Source organism: Pseudorasbora parva, chromosome 6 (assembly GCF_024679245.1).
Source record: "Pseudorasbora parva isolate DD20220531a chromosome 6, ASM2467924v1, whole genome shotgun sequence".
Classification (NCBI taxonomy): Eukaryota; Metazoa; Chordata; class Actinopteri; order Cypriniformes; family Gobionidae; genus Pseudorasbora; species Pseudorasbora parva.
Genome location: NC_090177.1, coordinates 8,516,311 through 8,534,527, shown reverse-complemented (window position 1 = coordinate 8,534,527; position 18,217 = coordinate 8,516,311). Strand labels below are relative to the sequence as shown.

Sequence of the window (18,217 nt, the reverse complement as noted above, 5' to 3'; positions counted from 1 at the left end):
TCGGTGGTCGCCTATATAAATCACCAGGGGGGTCTGAGGTCTCGTCCGTTGGACAAATTGGCACATCGGATCCTCCTGTGGGCCCAAGGGAAATTGCTGTCAATCAGGGCAGTATATATCCCGGGGGCCCTGAATCAGGAAGCAGGCAGCCTGTCGAGACAGGGGCCGAGGCCCGGGGAATGGAGACTCCACCCAGAGGTGGTGGAGCTCCTGTGGAAGGTTTATGGGAAAGCGGAAATAGACCTATTTGCTTCGGCGGAGAATTCCCACTGCCCGCAGTGGTTTTCTCTGACCCATCCAGCCCCGCTGGGGTTGGATGCCATGGTACAGGAGTGGCCAAGGCTGCCTCTGTACGCCTTCCCCCCGATTGTCTTGCTTCCAGGAGTTCTGGAGAGGGTACGCCGGGACGGGGCCCAGGTACTTCTAGTGGCTCCGTACTGGCCGACCCGAGTATGGTTTTCGGACCTGATATCTCTCCTGGAAGGCTCTCCGATGGAGATTCCGACCAGGAGGGATCTACTCTCTCAGGCGGGCGGGAGATTCCTGCACCCACGCCCGGAGATGTGGAAACTGTGGGCCTGGCCTCTGAGGGGGCTAGGCTCATAGAGGAAGGTCTCTCGGCCGAGGTCGTAGAGACCATCCTGCACTCCAGAGCTCCGTCCACGAGGAAGCTGTACGCTTTGAAATGGAGACTTTTCTCAGCATGGTGCAGAGAACGCCAGTGGGACCCAGTTAACTGCCCGGTTGGTACAGTGCTGGAGTTCCTGCAGGCAAGGTTCTCGGCAGGGTTGACCCCCTCCACAATAAAGGTGTACGTGGCGGCCTTGGGTGCCTTCCACGTCCCTTTCGGTGGAGTGTCTTTGGGAAGACACCCTCTAATTACACGCTTCCTCCGTGGCACTCTAAGGTTGAGGCCGGCTATGCACTCGAGGGTCCCAGCATGGGACTTGGCCATTGTTTTGGGGGGCTTGTCCGGACCACCGTTCGAACCTCTGGAGGAGGTTTCGGACAAGTTCCTCACCCTAAAAACCATCTTTCTTTTGGCCATATCATCTCTCAAAAGAATAGGAGATATTCAGTCCCTGTCGGTAGGGCCCTCATGTTTAGAGTTTTCGCCTGGGATGGTGAAAGCATTTCTGCATCCCAGGCCGGGTTATGTCCCCAAGGTTCCTACGAGCCCACGGGGCCCCATCACTCTCCAAGCCTTCTGTCCTCCTCCGTTTAAGACGTCAGACCAGGAAAGATTAAATCTGCTGTGTCCTGTGAGGGCACTGGATACATACGTCCACAGAGCTGCCCTGTGGAGAAAATCTGACCAATTATTTGTCTGTTTCGGACCCCCTAAGAAGGGGGCTCCAGTATCCAAGCAGAGGATGAGCAAGTGGGTGGTCGAGGCCATCTCACTTGCTTATGAAGCGGCCGGGCAGCCGTCTCCACTGGCTGTCCGGGCGCATTCAACCAGGGGTATGGCTGCTTCAAAGCACTCTTGTCGGGGGCTTCCCTCCACGATATTTGTAACGCGGCCGGATGGTCGTCTCCTTTAACCTTCGTCAGGTTCTATGAACTAGACCTGGCATCTACTGTTGGGGCGCAGGTTCTCTCGTAACCGTGTGCGCTTCGGCTTCACACATACGAGACACTTGGTCCTATGGCCATGTGGGTATAAGCGTTCTCACAGCGTTTCGACGCAGCTCGAGTTCCCCGAAAGGGAACGTCTCAGGTTACGTATGTAACCCTGGTTCCCTGAGGGAACGAGACGCTGCGTCGCTCTGCCATACTCCCGGCGTGTCCGTGATCACTTACTTCAGGCTTTATCAGAAGTTAGTTCCTGTTTGTTTTCACGGACGCTTTATAGCTTCCGGTCGATGACGTCATCACGCCGACGATCGATCTTTTTTCCGATGGAATGGTTCTACAGGCGCTTCACGACGCATTAACGCAGAGGCGTTCTCACAGCGTTTCGACGCAGCGTCTCGTTCCCTCAGGGAACCAGGGTTACATACGTAACCTGAGACGATTCTGATTCTTTCAAAAGTATTATATTAAAAGTTGTGATTTTATTCCTGTTGTTGAGCGCTTTATTCACCACAGATACCCGTTATAGAAGAACAGACCCTTGTACTGAGTATATTTAAATATCAAAATGGAATAATCAGCCGTGAACCTCTTCCTCCTCTCAGAAATGAGGAATTTGATGGAGGATTATGGCTGGATATTCCAGCGTGGAGCCCAGAGCCCACGACCCAGAGCCTAACCAGTCATCACCCAGCTGTGTTAACAGAGAACCCGAGCCTGCAGCAATGCAAGAGCCAGAGGACCAGACAGAGCCAACCATCGCCCTGGAGCCTGAGCATCAAAACGCGTCCGAACATGTGCAAGCGTTGATATCTGGGGTATCCTCAAGGGAGTTAGCGTGGAGTACAAGGGAAGGGATAGGAGCTCCACCCACACTCCCGCCATACAGAGTTGTTGCTGGACTCTGAAAATATTTTTTTTTATGTTTAAAGAAGATGATCGCCTGCCCCTGCTGATTACACCCAGCAATAATTCTCCTGTCTCCACTGGTTCTGTCCAGCATGTTATAGTAAAGACCACCTAAACCAAGACCAAACCAAGAACAAGACCAGCGTGTGCCAAGACCAAGACAGGGCGAGACCAAGTCAAGACCAAGATCAGATCAGCACTCCTTAAAGGGGGGGTGAAATGCTGTTTCATGCATACTGAGCTTTTTACACTGTTAAAGACTTGGATTCCCATCCTAAATATAGACAAAGTTTCAAAAACTAATGTTGGACGTTTGATGAAGTATTTCTGTGTCAAAAATACTCCTTCCGGTTTCTCAGAAGTTTCTGAGAGTTTTTTCGAGTATGGGTCGGCTTGACGTCGATAGAGCGGTAGATCCTTGTATGGGCCGTACGGCTCTTCTCCCGGTAGGGTGCGCACGCGTGACTAGAGCGAGAGAGGAAATGCACGCCCGAAAACACTCGCTCAGGTGCAGATCCACTCGTCCGTGAACACTTATGTCACACCACGCTCCACTTTATTCCTATGGGTGACATCAAGCGACTTCAGCGCTTCAGCACAGCATTCCGGGAAGGCAGCGCTGCATTTGAACCGATTTGAACGCAGAAATGACGGGAAGCGTCACAACATCGCTTCAGTCGTGTCGCAACAGTGGATCTCCACTCTTGTTGTTCTATGTATAACGTTACACTAGTCTGACGTGCAAAACTGTTTTGCTTGCTACTGCTAAGGTTTAGTTGCATACAATAGTCCATAAACCAAATCATGTCCTCATAAACTGCGAGTAAACACACACAAATGTTGACAGGCCACTAAATACAGTACATACCACAGAGACGGACGTCCTGCTGTTGCTGTTTCTCCTGTTCAATTTATTTCAGCCTCCGGATCTGATTCTGGATCATATCTGTATTAGTTGAATCTGATTGATAGCCATGGTTTATTAGAGTAACGTTTTCTTTTCCACTTTTGACGATGTCAGCTTTCAGAAGCTCTCGTGCTGTAGCTGCGCGCTCGTCATTCTTTAGCTCCGCCCACACGATACGCCTCCAGCCGCTCGTTTTTTTTCCTGAAAGACTCGGTACAGCCTATCTTTCTTTTATAAATATAATAAAACTAAAGACTTTTCGGAGATATGAAGGATGCAATACTACTCAATAGGTACTCAAGATTGACATGAGATTGACTGAAACTGAGTGTTTCACCGATCCCTTTAAAATCATCAAAAAAATTACTTGTATTTAGTTACTAAATGTAATTAACAAATTAACAAACAAATCACTGATTAATGGCACAGAAGTTGAATTGGTACAATTACACCTTCATAAATAATGTTAAGATTAATTTAACATTAAAACATTAACATAATGTAACATTCACAGAATAATTTATTCAACCGATTTGTTCAAAGCAGCTGATTTATTTAATAACAAAACGTTCCCAAATTAAAATTTGTCATTTAATATTCATTTCTTGTTTATTGAATGTTTATTTGAATCAATATCATTCGCAATCATGCTTATATTCATGACAACAATTATCTGGCTCTTGTGATATTGCTTAATGACATTCTATGTTATATTTAAAAAAAAATACACATCAGAATTTTTGGGTAATTCATATAAATGTGGGGGATTTTTGAGGCAATAGCTCTATTCAGACGGTAATTGTTTCTCATGTGGATGTCCGTAAAAATAAATGTGCATGTCACCTCAGAGATAAAACTCCTGCATTCAGATGGCGATTTATTGACGGTGGAGGAGCGAGTTTTGTGATCCTGCGGACCTAGGAAAAACTCACACCTCACGTGCTCAGTCCAATGATTGTCTGCTGTAAAACTCTCATATACTTGGTATGATAAGAATAAAATCATATTTAATTTAGTAATAGGGAAATTTTATTATTTTATTTTAATTATTATTATTTACTGTAAATCTCCTGTTTAAAAAAAAGGAAGATGTCATTTTAAAAATGAGTTAATACAATGCTGCAGATTTCTCCAAAGGTTTCTTCTTCTTTTGGGCAAAAATGATTAGCAGTGTTTGCTTAGTCAAGCATCACCATTACTATTGCTCTTTAAGGGACACCTCAAATAAAGCAGCTTGTTTAGGATGTCTGGTATTACTTTTCTTAATTGTCAGACATAGAAGAAATTTGTATTATATAGAAGAAAAGATTATTATAGAGACAAATCATTTACTCCAAAGAGCCGTGAAGTAGCAGCTGGCAGCGTGTTGTGGTTGAACGACTTCTATTTTTAAAATCTAGGGCTGTTCTTACATTACTGCGATTGGATTTGTCAGGCTTTACAATGGAGTTATAAAAAGTGTTCAAGTCTAAAGACCTTGAGTTTTCTTCTATTACATTCCATCAAACCTTTAATATTAATTTGTGTTTTGTATAATATTTTTTACACAATGTAAATCTTACCTTGAGTTTTCCATGCATCGGTTCACAGCTCAGTCACCTATTGATAGAGGCAGATTTACAGCATCTAGCAGAGTTATCTTAAATTAGCCTATTATATTTTCTGATGAAAATGTGAGGACCCAACATACATTTCTGCAATTTTTGTGGGAATAAAAACCTTTTTTTTTCGATCACTCATACACGCATTCAAATTTTTGACTGGCTGCAGTCACCCTGAGCACACACTTTAGAAAATGCCATGAATGTGGAAATGGAAATTGTAAAGATGTTCTGTGCTCAAAACCTCTGCATAAAAATGATTGAAGTAATAACAATGATTAAAGTAATAAAGGTAATTAAAAATACATTATGGCTAACCAAATATAGAACAAATATAGAAAAAATATAGAAAGAATGTTGATATGAAATTTAAATTTGGACTTATTAGTCCCCCATTTTTTCTATATTAATATACACTGATCAGGCATAATATTATGACAGGTGAAGGGAATAGCAAGTGAACATTTTGTCCTTAAAGTTGATGTGTTAGAGGTGTGCAGGAAAAATGGGCAAGGGATTTGAGCGAGTTTGACAAGGGCCAAACTATGATGGATTTAAGCTTTCATTTTTAGTCATTTGTTTAATTTTACACAAACTCCACCAAAGACATTTTCTTCCAAAAAATAACTATTTTCAGTAAATAAACAAGAACAAAAATTTAGGACAAAACTTTTAATGAAGCCACCAAACTAAAATATAACAAGGTCCAATGTTAAAAAAAAAAAAAAAAAAACTTTCAGAGAGACCACAGAACAAAAACGATAATGGGAGTATAAAAATAAATATTTCTACTCCAGAATCTGTTCGTCGTATTGCTCATTTTTCATTATTTTGGAGATGTTCTATTAGACATAGCGTGATTTAGTGTAAGCATGAAGTGGTTTATTGATAAAAGTGGCCTTTTATCACTTTATTCTCAGTGCTTCTCTATATGTAACAAAGTTTTCACAACTGAAAGATTCTCAACAGGTTAAGAGAATATATGGTGGTTTAAAGTGGGTTGCGCTGGTGTATCTCACACTTCGTACTTTGAATAGGCCTAAATTAGCATTTGTTTCTTCAAAGAATCCGTTTCTGAGGTCTGAGTGTCGACAGTTTTCAGAGCTGAAGAAGATTCAAAGGACTTAAAGCTCTTCTTTCCTCTTGATGATCAGCTTCCGAACCATATCCGCTATCCGTGGGCGGATTTCTTTGACGGAGACATCAGGACCCCACGCATCAACAACTTTGCCATCGGTATCGATGAGATACTTCCAGAAATTCCAGGTCGGCTCTTTCCTAGACGTCTCTGAAATTAGAAAAGAGTGACGGTTGTTTAAATGAGAGCACAGCATGCCAAATCAAATGTCAAATGACAAGCTGTTACATTGCATACAAATGCAATGCTCCCTCAAACACTTTATGTTAGCCCACAAAGGTATGAGGTGTTGCACATGAACAGCTTGAGTGGAAACACTTGATTTTATATTTTGTAATGCACTGGCTGATGTTTTGAAGTGTGATTTAAGTGTCTAAGTACTTTTTGATCCCTCTGTAATCAGTTCCACTCACCCACAAGGTATTTGTAAGCATTATTTGCCCCTATTCCAACCACAGCGATCTTGCTGAAGATGGGGAAAGAAACCCCGTAGACCCGCCGCACAAAGCTATCGATCTCTTTATCGCTGCCGGGCTCCTGCTGGCCAAATTGGTTACAGGGAAATGCCAGCACATTGAAATGAAACGGCCCGAAGTCTTTTTGCAGCTGCTGGAGGTCTTTGTAGTGCTCGTCGGTGTGACCACACTCACTGGCCACATTCACTACCAGTGAAACCTACAAACACAGCACAGGAAAATCAAGAACATCATACAGGATATATGTCTACTGCATTCAGGGACGGATAGACAGACAGACAGACAGACAGACAGACATTGTGAATAAAAAAGGAATACAATCATTTACAAATTCATAAACTTATATTTTATTCACAATAGAATATAGATGACATATCAAATGCCAAATATTAGCTCATCAATTCATTTTGGATTTCATGAGAGGTACACATTCCAAAAAAAAAGTTGGGACAGGTAGCAGGGGGGGGGTTGGGTAGTGGAGCAATATCAGAAAGGAGTTTCTCAGAGAAAAATTGCAAAGAGTTTGAAGTTATCATCATCTACAGTGCAGAACATCATCCAAAGATTCAGAGAATCTGGAACAATCTCTGTGTGTAAGGGTCAAGGCCAGAAAACCATACTGGACGCCCGTGATCGTCGGACCCTTAGACGGCACTGCATCACATACAGGAATGATACTGTAATGGAAAACACAACATGGAACATCAGCGAACACAATCCACCGTGCCATTCGCCGTTGCCGGCTAAAACTCTATAGGTCAAAATAGAAGCCATATCTAAACATGATCCAGAAGCGCAGGCGTTTCTCTGGACCAAGGCTCATTTCAAATGGACTGTGGCAAACTGGAAAACTGGTCTGTGGTCAGATGAATCAAAATTTGAAGTTCTTTTTGGAAAACTGGGATGCCATGCCATCTGGACTAAAGAGGACAAGGACAACCCAAGTTGTTATCAGCGCTCAGTTCAGAAGTCTGCATCTCTGATGGTATGGGGTTGCATGAGTGTGTGTGGCATGGGCAGCTTACACATCTGGAAAGGCACCATCAATGCTGAAAGGTATATCCAAGTTCAGAACAACATATGCTCCCATCCAGACATCGTCTCTTTCAGGGAAGACCTTGCATTTTCCAACAAGACAATGCCAGACCACATACTGCATCAATTACAACATCATGTCTGTGTAGAAGAAGGATTCGGGTACTGAAATGGCCAGCCTGCAGTCCAGATCTTTCACCCATAGAAAACATTTGGCGCATCATAAAGAGGAAGATGTGACAAAGAAGACCTAAGACAGTTGAGCAACTAGAAGCCTGTGTTAGACAAGAATGGGACAACATTCCTATTCCTAAACTTGAGCAGCTTGTCTCCTCAGTCTCGAGACGTTTGCAGACTGTTATAAAAAGAAGAGAGGATGCCACACAGTGGTAAACATGGCCTTGTCCCAACTTTTTTGGAATGTGTAGCTCTCATAAAACCAAAATGAGCCAATATTTGACATGACAAAAATGTCAAAATGTCTCACTTTCAATATTTAATATATCATCTTCAGAATACAACAATACATGTTGTATTCTGAATAAAATGTTGAAACGTGAAACTTCCACATCATTGCATTCTGTTTTAATTCATAATTTGTACAGTGTTGGGTTAGTAGTATATACTATGAAACATTTAATTTGAAACTATTTTTAATACAAAATTTCCGTAACACATTAGAATAATTGTTCGTGCAGGAAGTAATGCAGGACTAACAACTATTAGCCTACTACATTAACCCTTCAGCTACTACTATTAAAGGAACTGTATGTAAGAAATGTATTTCAATGAATCATAAAATGGCCCTGATTTGTCACTAGTAATTAAGAAATCATGTTAATGTAAAATACTTGACAACAGTACAAATACAAATCACTGACAACAGTAGCCCGGCTAGGATATTGTCATTTAAAAGTTGTTGTTGCAGCCCTCAACTGATGTTGATGTTTTGGCCTGAAGCTCCGCCCTCCAGCTATCTACCAATCACAAAGTCAGTAGTGTTTCGGCATCCAGGGGGGAGTGGATACACCACTCTGCAGTCATTTAAAAGTGATTGCAGTACCAGTTTTGGCCACAATCTTACATACACTTCCTTTAACTATGTAGAAAGAAGCTTAACTAATCAGTAATTGATATCACATTTAGGAGATGTGAATAATTTATAGCTAAATTAAATTATAAAGAACATTATTGTGTGTCTGAGACATAATCCGTTATCTTTTTTACTCTTAATGTGCTCATAAAAAATCATGGGCACCCAGAGACCCCTGACCCGCCATGGGCACCCAGAGACCCTGACCCGCCATGGGCACCCAGAGACCCTGACCCGCCATGGGCACCCAGAGACCCCTGACCCGCCATGGGCACCCTGGTTCTCTTCAGCTGTGTTTGGTTAATTATCATCCTCTGTGTCCCCTGTGCCTTAGTCAGTCATCTGTGTTTGTATTTCAGTTCTCCCTTGTTCTCTGGTTGTCCGGTATTACGTTTATGTTACCTGTGATTCTAGTTATATTGTTCCTGAGTTTATTAAAGACCATCATTTTTTGAAGCCCACTTCCCTGTTTCCTTCCTGCACAACCTGAGTCGTAACAACTGTAAGCTTTCTAAAGCAGTGCATGAGACCGCGGACACCAATGATGGCCTAAAAGCCAAATCAAGCCATTAGAGGCAGTGTGAGATGAGTTAAGAGCTGCTCTTCATGAGAATCAAATGTTCAAGTCTTTTCATGAGAAACAAATGTTAATGTGTCCTTTTGTTTTTTTCCCATAAATGCAATTTACACACCGTTTCTGACCTTCAGCCCTTGAGCTATAATATCAGCACTTCTGATGCAGATTGAACACCTCATCTCCATTAAGCTGCTGCTATTAAAGCACTTCATGTTTTTATTCATTATTCATGTATGTAGTAGTAGCCTAGCTAACAGGGAACGTTCTTAGAACTTTGGCTAACGTTCTGGCAAGGTTCTCTCAAAGTTAAGAACAAACGTTCCTCCAGTTAGATTAATAGAATGTTTATTCTGATCTTTAACCCACTATTGTTCACGTGGTATTGTTCACGTGTCGCCAAATAAAATAAAAAAAGTATAATACAATTCAATGATTGTACTATATTTTAGCTTGTTAACATGTTTTATGTATTATTTTGTAGTTTTAGGAGATGTTATGGTACTACTTGATATTTATACAGTAGTTATAATCCATTTATTTACTTTTTGAGCACAGACCCTTGACTGTGGACGTAGTGTCTGTGACGTCACCCGTAGGTTTCTGAAAAGCATTTTTGATGCCCAAAGTGGGCGGAGCCGGCCATCACCATCTTGGCAGCATCACCATGTGTCACTCCCGGATTAACCGAAAATGGGCAAAGGGGGGGGATGTGGGTGGAGCTAAGGTGACGTGATGACTGACAGACAGCAGACAAAAGGCAATCTGCCTGTCACTCAAAGTGGCCACACCCTTAATTAAAGTAAAATATTAATGTAAACTGATATTTTTTTATTCACTCCCTCACAGCCCTAGACCAAAACCACGTTTCTACCAGACTGTAAACATGTTTATTTCTGCTGTAAAGGCCTAGTTGCCAGTCGATGAATTTTTGCAGTTTAAGTTGCAGTTAAAGCTACACTGTGTGATATTTTCCCCCATCTAGCGGTGTAAAGGTGTATGACCATCCAGTGAATATTAGTTTCTGTTCCTCTCAATTCTGATTTCGTTTTAACTCCTACGGTGGCCGATTTAGTCCAAGATTAACACGGCTTCCAGTTCGACCTCGTCAACGAGTGCCATCGAGTGTTAAAACGCGAAAAGCTTGAATTTACGGGTATGTCCCTCTTTGGCTAATGTACTTTCAAGATAGAGGGGCAACATGGCGCCCGGCATTCGAACCCATAGACAGTAAAAGAAATGGACAGAGCGTTCCCATAGACTTCAACGGCAGAAAGTGAGGTCGATTAGAAGCACTCACTTCCTGATGGCTGAGCGAACTGCGCAGGCTCAGACTGAGCTTGAGGACGTAGATGTGACGTGAGCCTCCTGTCTGACAGCTGTAGGTCTTCTAGTAGTTGTGGAAAGTGAAATCTGAATCACGTTGTTTAAATGTTTTGTCCCGTTGCTTTTGGCTCACAATGGGCTTCTCCTCATTCTTCTCCCTTGACTTTATCAGACTTTATGTCTCCACGTCCCCCCGACTGTCTCATAGACAGTAAAAGATTGCTTCTGAGCGTCTCCTCAGGTCTATACGGTAATTTCTCAACTGTGCGACAGAGTCGCGTTGGTTATGACGCAATCGTTAGCCTATTTTTACAAAAACAGCTTCTGCGGGGCGATAGTGTAAGATACAAGGTAATGGAGCCTTTTATACATTGTCGTGTTTCTTTAGAAATAAACAATGGACAAATGGAGTCTTTAAACGCCTCAGATGTAAAGTTATTCACTGTCAAAGTGACTCAAAAATGAATGGGAGTCAATGGGATGCTAACAGCAGGTGATGGCTTGGTTAGCAATGGCCGCCCCTATGGGTGGAATGCTTTCCGAGCGCTAGATTACCCCCTTGTTCGAACCCTCACCCGTATATTTTCAATGGCATATTATAAACTTATGAAAATACTTTATTACTTGAAAGAAGTAAATATACATTAATGAGCACATATTTTTTTGAAAGAACTAAGTGTTTTTAGCTAAGAATAAACTAAAAAAGTTACACAGTGTAGCTTTAAGTGTTGGCTTCAATAGAGAGATGAAATTTCCAACTTAAAATATCATGAATCGTGAATGTTCTGGAGCAAAGACAAAGAAAAAAGTTAACTTGAAATAGACAAAAATACTCTTTTCAATTTTAATACAAAACATATTTTACTCCATGTGCGAAAATCAAAGACAGTTTCAAAAATGGAGCTTTCAGTGATTCAGTCAGATTGTGTTTGGGTGCAGTACCAAAGGCTTCCACTAGATGAAATTCGCTTCCCATTCATTTACAATGCTCTCATTTTTGACCATCAACTGTACAAGCAAATGATGTCCATGATCTTTTGTTTGTTTGTGTGTGTTCACGTCAAGTGCCAAAACCTTTTCCAAGTTTCGTATTATTCTGATGAAATACAAATAGCTAAATAAATAAAATTAGGTGAAAAAGGTGAAAACGTTTTTCAGGTCACAAATGATAGAACAGCACCGGAGGGTTAATGATGTTCTCTAAACGTTAGCACAAAATACATAGTTCATGAAACATAATTTGTTCCCCACAGTCAGACAGATCGTCAGATTAGCAAAAAGATACAATGAAATTTTTCCTTATAATGTTAAAAACATTTTATTTTTAATTATATGTTTTAAACTTTCTGAGAACTCTCTAAAATAACATTTTCATAACCTAATCGGAATGTTAGTAAAATATTTTAGAGTTAAAATATTATTTAGCTAATATAAATGAATCAACCATTTATTTACACAATTAAACTTTAGCCAGATACAGATTCACTATACTTTTCAATAATATAATATAGCCTAATCATATATTGTATTAATATAATAATAATATCTCAGGAGATTTCAAAGTTACGAATAGCTTTTTCAAAGTTATTCAACATCGACACCTAGTGACTGAAAATGAGTTGTGCAAGTTCTGTTTAAAACCGCGTAGCCTACTAACTCATTATAACGACACAATCGGTTATTTTATGCATGATAAATTACGATTTTTTTTACAAAAAGCAGTGAAGCACAACATGTGTCTTGTAATGCAATAAATTATAGCATGTAATCATGTTCAACATTAGGAATGATCAGCAGCTCGTGTGCATTCAAAATCAATACATCTGAATAATAATGTCGTTCTGTTTGATTACATGCAGCACTCATCTCTAGCCTGATTTAACCCAGTGATGTGTGTTGATATTAGTACTGAAGGTTATTCCGAAGTGTAACCCAATAACATATAATAGAGTGAAGGAGAGATGCATGAGTCTGCCACGTAGACACGCAGAATGAATGAAGAACGACTCCACACCGCCGGGCGCCGGTTAGTAGTTTATTAGAAGTGAGGAAAACACACACCAGTGTTAAAGCACACATGCATCTGGAGAACCCCTCAGTTAGTACTTTTGCAGGCTTTTCTTACATGCACGTTAGTCGCATCGCATCTCACGCCTGCAGCATCAGAGCTGATTTCTGGAGACTCACCGATCCTCTGTATTTATCCAGAGAAACTAACCTCCCTCTGCTGTTCACCACCTTAAATGTGTAAAAGTCTTTCTGTCTGGCCTCGAGCAGACACAACAGAGTCAGCAAAGCCAGTGCTCTTAGAAACAGCCCCATAGTGCAGCGAGATTCCTCTGATGAAGAGCCAGGGAGATGAGTGAACGGGACGGTCCGATACGGAATGGAAATCCGCGGACCTAGAGCGGAACGAGCGGGACATCCAGACGCGTTCCCCGAAGAGCCAATCACAAGCTTCCGCATTCCTCTGCGCTTACAGCTTCATGTTTTCGGATACTGCGTGAAAATTAAGGTAAAGTTCAAGTTCATTAAAAATGTTAAGACTTTACATACTGTGGGCTTGCTAACTGGGGTTGGTTGAATCGGGTTGTAAACTTTAAAATATTATTTTGTTTGATAAAAGCATAAGGAAATGTTGGCTAATCAACATTTTGTTTTGTATGGATGTATGCAATGCAATGATGACTGCTGTATTATGTAGCCTAGTATATATGTTATTCTAGAAATAAAAGCAGGTATATTAATGTGAAATATAGTTATAGTTAATATTTATAGTTTTATCAGCACTATTAACTTTTTGTAGCTAAGATGAATGAATGAATGAATATTACTTATGAATATAATAATAATTGTTATTATTATTTTCCATTTAAAAATGATGTTATATAATTAGAAATATGTTTTAATATTGACACTGAATGCACAGTGAATTCAGCCATGTTGAATATAATGATGTAATAAGATTAGGCCTAGGCCTATGTGCTTTATCCCAGTGAATGTTATACCTTATTTTTAAAATATTATTTTATTTAAAAAAAAAATACAGATGGTAAATGTCTTCTGTTTACTGTATTTATGTATGTTATATTATGTATACAATTAAATCTAAATATACCCCCACTGCAGGTTCATACAGTTTGATCCGTATTTTCTAACATACTAAAATTATGTTTTTAGAATCAACAGTATTTATTATATTATCTAGTATATATATATGTGTGTGTGTGTGTGTGTGTGTGTGTGTGTGTGTGTGTGTGTGTGTGTGTGTGTGTGTGTGTGTGTGTGTTTGTCTGTGTGTGTGTGTGTGTGTGTGTGTGTGTGTGTGTGTGTGTGTGTGTGTGTGTGTGTGTGTATGCCATGTATATTGCAGCAATAATTTAAATTTGCAGTTAATATGGGTGGATTGGGACACTCTCTTCAAGACATCTCAATAGCAAAAAGTGTCCCAATCACCCTAAATGAACCCCTATTATTTTAATAAAATATATATTAATATAAAAATAATATATAATATATATTTGAACTATACGTTATAAACATAAATCAATTAATAATACTAATTTGGCCTATTTTTTTTTTTTAATTGTTCACATTACTTTTAATATGCAAGTGAACATGAGCAACAACAAAAGAAGGTTACATTCACTATAGATGTTTTAATAATTATGTTGTTTGGGCCTCAGAGCGCCACCTGTAGGCGTCACCTGGACGCTATTACGCGTCGAAGCGTCGCGTCGGTCTCCAGTGTAGTTTCGCTTTCTCCGCCTGCCGCACTGACGCGGCCCACAATCCAGCGCGCGAGCGGAGTTAACATGGCGCGTGCGCTCATCGTCTCGAGCAGGGCCGAAAACAACAACAACATCAGTGCCGGGATACATGGCGTTTAACGCGACGCCAAACCGTCACCGCTCCGTATGATCGTTCTCAGCATGTTCTGCTGATCTACCGCGCATTTGTGAATCTAGGTAAGACAGAAAAGTAAAGGCACAAGTGAGGGAGAGGTGCGCGAGGCGTTTGTAGCGCAGCGCGCGAGCTAAGTCTAAATACACTGGCAAAAGTTTAGGGAATTACTCCTGAATTTGTCTTTTTGTCAACGATACACAATTCTAAGTGTATATTACTGACATGTAAACGTGTTCTACCTGTAAGTGTGCAGGTAATGGTGCAGTGCTAGTGTTTGATCATTGCAAGGTTAACGTTACATGCAGTGCTGTAATACCAAATCAGATTCGAGCAATAACATTTAACTTAGATCACAATATCAGGGCAGGTAACTTGCATGCAAATAGCCTCAGAATTAATGTTAGGACTCTACTTTACGACTGTAGTTCCTGTGAGACTGTAGTTTTGTGTTTGTTCGGGCTTACAGGTAATTAAACTTGTGGAGTACCAGGTGAAGAACTGAATATGTATGCACCAATACATTGTCTAATGCTTTAAAAAAAATAAGATACGTTGACAGCTAGTATGTAGCATGGCTTCTAAGTTATTAAGAATATATAATTATTGGACAGATTCTAGATGTATTTGCTCATGAATGTGTGAAACCTTGAGTATTAAAAATGAAATGACTTGGGAATCATGATGCCATGTCTTCCTTCCGTGTAGTTATGCTAAAAAAAGCCTTCTAATATGCTACTCATGCTATTTCTTCAGTAAACAGATACGCTAAAATATGCCGTATAACCAAGCATGATGCTCTGCGGTTTACCTTGCGTTTCTATTATGACGAACTGAAAGTAAAATCGGCTGTGGATGTTGCCTTTCCTGGTTGGATATTTAACGGCGAGTGCTTGGGTTCGATTCCCAGGGAATGCACGAACTGATAAAATACTAGTCGCTTTGGATTTAAGCATGCATGCATAATCATATGCAGTAATTAGTTTAGTAGATTATTGTTTTGTTGTGACATGTTGTAACACACTACTCTTTCTGAAACATATAGTGTGTTGTGATCAGTGTAAGGGAAACGTTGCATATGAAGCATGCATGTGATTACGTTTCTTGTCTGTATTCTTCTATTCGTATATCTGTAATGCATACATTCTTGTTGTATTAAAAGTGAGTGTTAAGTAGCACATGAGATTTAAAGTTGGGTCAATGACAAATAAAGCTTTAAAAATATATATTTTTGAAATGGATGTAATGCAATGCATTTTTTTTAAATGAGTCATTAATATTCTCAATTATTAAACAACATTTGAAAGAATTTTTAATTTATTTTTTGCTAGGTGGTACAACCAAATATTTTTAAAACTCATTGAGTTTTTGTGGTTTGTGTAGTATTTCATTCATATAAATTATTTATTTATAAATATTGCTTTTTTAATGGCCAGGTATTTGTATCTTTAGCATCCAATTTTGTGTTTAACGACAAATAATCTTATATTCTATACATGTAGGGATGTGCGATATTGACAAACGAATCTCTATTTTATGGGATGTCGTGGACAGCTGACTCCTAAAGATTTCGATATTCTTCTTCTTCTGTGTGGTGGTCAGTTCACAGCGGTGACGGGAAATTATCTTTTCAAAAAAGTTTAAACTGATTTCTTTACCTTATGGGTGTTTTATACATTTCTAAATTTTAAAAGTGAGTGGGTCCAATATTATTGGTCTTAAAAAGTGGGTAGGTCTTGTCCCACACACACACAATGGTTCCGACACCCATGCTTAATATTAACTTAGTAAAGTTGTATAAAATCAATATCACATTTGTTATCATGCTGATACTTGGAGGAACACTGCACTCCTCTTCGTGTGGTATTTTTATTAACTATTTGAAATGATAAATCACTCGGTGAGCGCACGCACTAATCTTCAAATCTACACCACAAAGTGCGTGTGTGAGGGATATACTTGATAATGTCAGATTGCTAATCATTAAAACAACAATTACATTATCGCACACCCCTATGTGTATGCATTAAACACAATAACTAATTACAATCTAGTTTTCAGCTGTTTGTTAACTTTGTCCTGTGTTGGTTTAAAGTTAAGAATTGCCATTGGTGCTCCCCCTGACAGCAGTAATAATGACAGGGGGTGTGCTGAATACTGGGCCAATTACATATATAAATAAAATACAAACAAAAGTGTTTTAGTCAACAGTCTCTAATGAAATATACAGAGGTGGACAGTAACTAAGTACATTTACTTGAGTACTGTACTTAAGTACACTTTTTGAGTATCTGTACTTTACTGGAGTATTATTTTTTCTGGAAACTTTTGACTTTTACTTCACTACATTTGAAAGACAAATATCGTACTTTTTACTCTACTACCTTTCTATCTAAGTCAAAAGTCGTTTCTGCAGCAGCTCTGAAAGTCGGTGGATGATTTTTTCCATCTTTAAAAGGTTTTTTTGTTGTTGTTGTTTCAGACAGTCTGTCAGGAATCACTCTTATAGGGTCATATACATTTCCCTAACTTTTTTTGAACACTGATCAGTTCATAGCAAAATGGAAGAAGACGGTTCTTAGGCACAGTGTGTGCACCCATAGCCATACTTTGAAAGTATGTTTCAGTAAAAAAAAAAAAAAAATCAAGATTAGTTTAGTTGGCATACACTTGGTGCACGTCTTATAAAATATTAAAAATATAAACATCTGGGAGAAAGAAGAGTAAAGTTGTGAGAATATCAGATGTGTATCAGTGTATTGGATCCGTGCATTCGGCCTTAAAGTGACAGCAGCTTTATAAAGAGCTTTGTAACTTATCTACAAGTATTTAAATGAGTTTAAGTTAGTCGTATGGTAGTATGTCGGATGGAGCATCACTGAATGATTTAAACCATGATGACAGTGTGCATTTATACAACAATAATAAAATAATGCATTGGCATAAAAAAGGAAATTTACTTTGATACTTAAGTACTTTTGAAAACAAATACTTCTGTACTTTTACTTGAGTAAAAATCTATTTGTACAACTTTCACCTGTAACGGAGTAATATTTGACCAGTAGTACTTTTACTTTTACTCAAGTAATAGAGTTGTGTACTTTGTCCACCTCTGGAAATATAAGGAGCAAAAACTGGCCAAAACGGAATAAATCTCACAAGATCACATTCAGAATGTAGGACCTGGAATGAATGGGCTACAGTTGCAATCGTTTGTTTAGATGACCTGTGATCGATTGTGATTTGAATAACAACAAATTTAAGTTTAATAATGATTAAAGAAAATCATTATCAGCTAAGTCAGTTTAGTATTTTAAAAATGCATTCATTAAAATGTTTCTTGTGCTCAAACTGTCATAAATTTATATAATGAGTGAGTACATCATAAATCCCTTTTCCGAAGTGTGTTTTTGTCTTCTCCTGAATCACTAGGATAGACATATAATAAGAGTTTATATTGGGACTATTTTAGCCCGGTTCGGGTCGCTCCGCTGCGGAGGAGCACAGTCCCTTCCCATATAACTCAGGCTTATACCTACCCACACCACCAAACATGTCCTAAAAAAGTGTTTTGTAAAACAGCATGAACAAGTACGTCGTACCAAACAAGTTATTTTATGTGGGTACGTTGTAGTTAAAGACACCTAATATGAAGTGTGACAACTTTTTCTTTACTTGAT

At 39.5% G+C, this 18,217-nt stretch overlaps 2 protein-coding genes across 3 annotated transcripts in view; one reads left to right on the top strand and one right to left on the bottom strand.

Moving 5' to 3' along the window:
- Nucleotides 1–5,752: 5,752 nt before the first annotated feature.
- Nucleotides 5,753–13,100, bottom strand: gpx7 (glutathione peroxidase 7). The gene is given in 5 exon segments (XM_067447155.1): nucleotides 5,753–6,280; nucleotides 6,544–6,805; nucleotides 12,822–12,987; nucleotides 12,989–13,061; nucleotides 13,064–13,100. Coding segments are annotated over 5 exon segments (702 nt in total). The 3' UTR covers nucleotides 5,753–6,116.
- Nucleotides 13,101–14,421: 1,321 nt separating this feature from the next.
- The window catches only part of tut4 (terminal uridylyl transferase 4), a 63,630-nt gene continuing 59,834 nt past the window's right edge, over nucleotides 14,422–18,217 (top strand). For both annotated transcript variants that reach the window (XR_010905286.1, XM_067445532.1), the window contains exon 1: nucleotides 14,422–14,602. The gene's annotated coding sequence lies outside the window, so the exon portion shown is untranslated. The remainder of the gene's footprint in view (nucleotides 14,603–18,217) is intronic.